Raw genomic sequence first — 6,000 nt, 5'->3', positions numbered from 1 at the left:
TTCTGTGAAGAAAGTCAATGGTAGCTTGATGGGGATAGCATCTTGTTTCTATCAATTACCCTATGGTAAAATTGGTTTCATTATATAGCACTGCAGTTTCCATGAACCTATTGATGACATTAAGTGAGGACTCTATTTAACATTGTAACATAATTAAAAGGAATTCCAATTCTAAGCCCTTGGTTCACACTAGAACACTCCCAAAGGTGTACTTCCTGTTGCAAGAAAAAGAACTAGGCAGTAGAACACTTCTAGGAGAATTTTCAATCTGGTGAGTTTCAGATTCCATATCTAGCGGAGTATACTCGCCAACTACTCTATGTGCTAGGGATGGATAATTTAAAGCACTTTTCTTTAAAGTATAATAAGGACATGTGGCAATAGCTATGAGACACACTCCTGGATGAGACGTGAGTAGGCAAGACATTTATTCACTCATGATATATCAGTGCAAAGTGTGCCTACAGTATACAAAGTAAACTCACAACTCATCAAAACTAAAACTTTTTACAATGTGCAATACATGTAGGGATATTAATTCAATATATAAATGTCACATGTCTCCCAAATGTCACCCAGGCTTTCTGTTATTTCTTAAAATACACAAGTCAATATTACCAGAGAGAAGAAAAGAAAAAAATCCCATTATTTTATCTTAAACTTATGTATACTTCTCTAAAGATTCTTAGGCTTGTAAGGAATGAGATTTAAGTCTATTTTTAGATGTTAGCATTCTGGACTGACTTGCAGGCTGTGGAAACACAAGACAGTTGTCACATGACTAAATGAAATGGGACTGGCTGCTACAGGCGAGGGATAAAATTGAGAGAGGAATCTGAGATTTTTCAGTCTCTTAAATATTAACCTATGTCTTGTTAGAATTCATATATTTCTCTCACTAAACCTGTGCTATCAGGGTCATTGTTAGGTTTATTAACAATATTTTACTTTGACACAGCAAAACATTTAATAGCATTCAATATAAAGGTAAATATCAAAATATCTAGGACAATAATGAGTTATGCATTATACTAATTGTACTCACGCCTTCCTGTGAAGTCCACATTTTTAAAAAAATATATTATTGCATATGAAACCACAAACAGGCATTCTGATTTCAGCACATTCTTACTCAAAACAGTATATACAGTCCTATTAGAGTCAGAGCATACTATACAGATCCATGCATGGGATCGATAGTGGTGAAGGTCCCAGGTGTACAGCACATATGTACACTTCTATATCACATCTCGTGGCAGAGGCATGCTTTCTCAGCAGGTGTCAAGGGTCTCCCATGCCAGTGAAAGGGAAACAGAGGGCATACAGATGTTCTGTCCTAGGCCGCTTCTTCAGCAGAACAGTCAATTCCTGCATAAGTAAACTTCTCATAAAGCGTGGTATTCACGTAGGTCTGGAAGAATGAGAATGGTTCAGAGACATAGGCTACTTTGATTCCATCTCTGCCAGTGGCAGTTACAGCACTACCTTGGTTTTCTTTGTTTCAACTCAAAATACTAAGCACTTGGGGGATACTTTTATGTCCTCGGTCCCTCTATTGTATTTGATGACTTTCTTCCTAAAATGCATCCCCTTGCCTTCTGCAAGTAAGATTTCATACTGTATCCTCAGTTTCTGAGCTTGCCTTTCTCACAGTGTCTTATCGGTACCTCCTAATGTGTTCAGCTTCTCTCGGGTTCCTTCCCCTGTCTGAATCTCATCTTCACATCTCTCTGTGTGATCTCACCTGCATCTCTAGTTGAATTACCATTTGGGTTTTGACTATTTCTTTAAACTACATTTACTTTTCTTTTGACTCCCAGATCAGTATAGCCAACTAACTTCTAGAAATTTTTATGGAATTCCTGACCCTCCTCATAGTAACCTGCAGGTCAAGCTCTGTTGTCTACTTGCTGTATGTCCTCAGTCAAGTCACCCACTTCTGAGTCTATTTCTTCATCTATAAAATTAAAAGGTCAGGCTATATGACTAAAATTCCTTCTAGCTCTAATAGGCTAATTCTGTGTGTTATTCCAGTGTGTACATGACTATATCCTGTATAGAAATCTTATTTCCCCCCAAAATTGTAACTTCTTCCAAGTTGCGGGGGTTGGGGGATATCCTTTGTTTCTATAATGCTTAGGGCCATGTCAAGAAGAACTTCTTCAATTGTTTCAATGTTTTTTATGAACCACCCTGGGCACATCAGGAATTCCAATTAAAGATCTCCTGCCTGACTTTAATACTCACCTTTCGTTCCTCCAACATTCTGTTTAAGGACACCAATATCTGGGCAAATGACGGCCTCTCATAAGGCTTCTCCCGCCAGCATTGTCTCATTAGATCAAACCTTCGAACGCAAAGAATTAAAGGGTTAATTCTATAACTGTGCTTCAGTCCTGGGCATGGCAGGAAAAGAGAAAAGAGAATGAAGCCAACCAATGCATGGTTATAAAGCTTAACTAGCAGAAGACAAAAGTACAGCATCTGGGAAGTTTCTACTAGGCCTCCCACCTCCCTAAGCAAGTCCCATTTCATCTCCCCATAGATTTAGTTCCTACCCTGGGTACTCTTTCTGCAGGATCTTGGTCTCAGCTATTACAATCATCTAGAAAGAACTGGGTATGTGTCTATAGCAGCATTTCCCTTGGAATGCTGCATCTTTCAAAATGTTAGTGTCTCTTAAAAGGCCCATGCTCAAACTTGTAAAATGCCACCCATTGTATCCCCCTTTAAGAGGGAGGACTTTTAGAAGCACTGTCATTAAAAACAAAGCCTGTCATTAAAAACAAAGCATGGACTCAATGTTCATGCCACCCAAAAATCATGTGTTGAAACCATGTGATGGTGTTTGAAGGTAGGTCCTTTGGAAGGTGATTAGGTCATAAGGGTAGAACCCTCATGAATAGATTCGTGCCCTTACAGAAAAGGCCTCAAAGAGCTATTTTGCTCCTTGTACCACATGAGGACACAGCAGAAAGATGGCCATCTATGAACCAGGAAATGGCTCACGGCCACCAAATCTGCCAAGGCTTTCATCTTGGATTTCCCACCTTTCAGAACTGTGAGAAATACATCTCTGTTGTTTATAAGCCACGAAGTTTATGGTATTTTGTTACAGCAGTCGGAAATGACTAAGACAACAGGTTTAACACAAAGTTTCCAACTTAATTGGCCACAGAACTCCTTTCCCCTTGTATCATGTATTTATATCTTGCACAACACCTGAACATAGTTTGGGAAACACTTAAGACAGTGCTTTCTCAATTGTGCTCAGAACTCCTCGTGTGATTAAAATGCAGATTTCTGGAACCTGCCCTAGACTTATAGAATTGATGACTGACAGTGGGGATCAAGAGCCCACATGCTGAACAAATGACTCCAGGGAACCCTATGTGCATAGAAGGCTATCAACCATTGGTTTAGGGTGTCATATCCCAGAACAGCTTATACTTTAACATAAGTTTCTTAAAGACTAAAAAATCTTCTCACCCCTTATGTAGTGAATCTCAAAAGGTAGAATTTTAGGGACTGTCTAGTGATGGTCCAACTATGTCCAGGTTTTTCCAGGATGGTATGTATGCTTCTTATTCCAGTGATATTATTAACACCCTCCTTCACTCTTAGAAGTAGCCCCATTTAGACAATAAATTATTTGTTCAACCTAGAGCCTTGTAGTCTTCAGACATGCCAGTTAGCTTCTACCATGGATAGTGCTGGGAATGGTGGTATCACTACAGGTCATTATATTTCCCCTTGGAAAAAATCTTACTTTTGAAAGTAATCTTAGCAGAAGCAAGGTTCTAGGCAAGAAAATGTATCTTTATTTTTTTTTAATTTTTTTTATTATAAGTCCTGTGATACATGTGGAGAATGTGCAGGTTTGTTACATCTGTATACAAGTGCCATGGCGGTTTGCTGCACCCATCAACCCCTCATCTACATGAGGTATTTCTCCTAATGCTATCCTATCCCCCAACCTGCCGACAGGCCCTGGTGTGTGATGTTTCCTTCCCTGTGTCCATGTGTTCTCGCTGTTCAGTTCCCACTTATGAGTGAGAACATGTGGAGTTGGTTTTCTTTTGTTAGTTTCTAGCTTCATCCATGTCCCTGAAAAGGACATGAACTCATCCTTTCTTATGGCTGCATAGTATTCCATGGTATATATGTACCACATTTTCTTTATCCAGTTTATCATTGAACAGTGCCACAATAAACCTATGTGTGCATGTGTCTTTATAGTAGAATGATTTATAACCCTTTGGGTATATACCCAGTAATGGGATTGCTGGGACAAATGGTATTTCTGGTTCTAGATCCCTAAGGAATCGCCACACTGTCTTCCACAATGGTTGAACTAATTTACACTCCCACCAACAGTGTAAAAGTGTTCTTATTTCTCCACATCCTCTCCAGCATCTGTTGTTTCCTGACTTTTTAATGATCTCCACTCTAACTGGTGTGAGATGGTATCTCATTGTGGTTTTGATTTGCATTTCTCTAATGACCAGTGATGATGATCTTTTTTTCATATGTTGGCTGCATAAATGTCTTCTTTTGAGAAGTGTCTGTCCATATCCTTTGCCCACTTTTTAATGGGGTTGTTTTTTTCTTGTAAATTTGTTGAAGTTCTTTGTGGGTTCTGGATATCAGTTCTTTGTCAGAAGGATAGATTGCAAACATTTTCTCCCATTCTGTAGGTTGCCTGTTCACTCTGATGATCGTTTCTTTTGCTGTGCAGAAGCTTTTTAGTTTAATTAGATCCCATTTGTCAATTTTGGCTTTTGTTGCCATTGCTTTTGGTGTTTTAGTCATGAAGTCTTTTGCCTGTGCCTATGTCCTGAATGGTATTGCCTAGGTTTTCTTCTAGGGTTTTTATGGTTTCAGATCTTACATTTAAGTCTTTAATCCATCTTGAGTTAATTTTTGTATAAGGTGTAAGGAAGAGGTCCAGTTTCAGTTTTCTGCATATGGCTAGCCAGTTTTCCCAACATCATTTATTAAATAGGGAATCCTTTCCCCATTGTTTTTGTCAGGTTTGTCAACGACCAGATGGTTGTAGATGTGTGGTGTTATTCCTGAGGCCTCTGTCCTGTTTCTTTGGTATCTCTGTTTTGGTGCTAGTACCATGCTGTTTTGGTTATTGTAGCCTTCTAGTATAGTTTGAAGTCAGGCAGTGTGATGCCTTCAGTTTTGTTCTTTTTGCTTAGGATCATCTTGGCTATGCAGGCTCATTTTTGGTTCCATATGAAATTTAAAGTAGTTTTATCTAATTCTGTGAAGAAAGTCAGTGATAGCTTGATAAGGATAGCACTGAATCTATAAATGACTTTGGGCAGTATGGCCATTTTCACAATGTTGATTCTTCCTATCCATGAGCTTGGAATGTTTTTCCATTTGTTTGTGTCCTCTTATTTCCTTGAGCAGTGGTTTGTATTTCTCCTTGAAGAGGTCCTTCACATCCCTTGTAAGTTGTATTCCTAGGTATTTTATTCTCTTTGTAGCAGTTATGAATGGGAGTTGACTCATGATTTGGCTGTTTGTCTGTTATTGGTGTATTGGAATGCTGTGATTTTTGCACATTGATTTTGTGTCCTGAGACTTTGCTGAAGTTGCTTATCAGCTTAAAGAGATTTTGGGCTGAGACGATGGGGTTTTCTAAATCACAGGCAAGTCATCTGCAAACAGAGACAATTTGACTTCCTCTCTTCCTACTTGAATAACCTTATATCTTTCTCTTGCCTGATTGCCCTGTCCAGAACTTCCAATACTATGTTGATGAATAGGAGTGGTAAGGGAAGGCATCCTTGTCTTAGGCCAGTTTTCAAAGGGAATGCTTCCAGCTTTTTCCCATTCAGTATGATATTGGCTGTGGGTTTGTCATAAATAGCTCTTATTATTTTGAGATACATTCCATCAATACCTAGTTTACTGAGAGTTTTTAGCCGGAGGGGGTGTTGAATTTCCTTGAAGGCTTTTTTGCGTCTATTGAGATAATCATGT

At 38.9% G+C, this 6,000-nt stretch overlaps 1 protein-coding gene across 5 annotated transcripts in view; it reads right to left on the bottom strand.

Annotated features, from left to right (window-relative positions):
* Positions 1 to 400: 400 nt before the first annotated feature.
* TEK (TEK receptor tyrosine kinase) overlaps positions 401 to 6,000 on the bottom strand; it is a 122,994-nt gene continuing 117,394 nt past the window's right edge. For all 5 annotated transcript variants that reach the window (XM_010384455.2, XM_010384457.2, XM_030920261.1 and 2 more), the window contains 2 exons: positions 2,248 to 2,347; positions 401 to 1,411 (listed from right to left, as the gene is read on the bottom strand). In XM_010384455.2, the coding sequence (XP_010382757.2) occupies positions 1,337 to 1,411; positions 2,248 to 2,347 (175 nt within the window). In that variant the 3' untranslated portion in view covers positions 401 to 1,336. The remainder of the gene's footprint in view (positions 1,412 to 2,247; positions 2,348 to 6,000) is intronic.

This window comes from Rhinopithecus roxellana, chromosome 16 (genome assembly GCF_007565055.1).
Source record: "Rhinopithecus roxellana isolate Shanxi Qingling chromosome 16, ASM756505v1, whole genome shotgun sequence".
NCBI lineage: Eukaryota > Metazoa > Chordata > Mammalia > Primates > Cercopithecidae > Rhinopithecus > Rhinopithecus roxellana.
The sequence above is the reverse complement of the archived record's forward strand: the minus strand, read 5'-3'. Positions and strand labels throughout refer to the sequence as shown.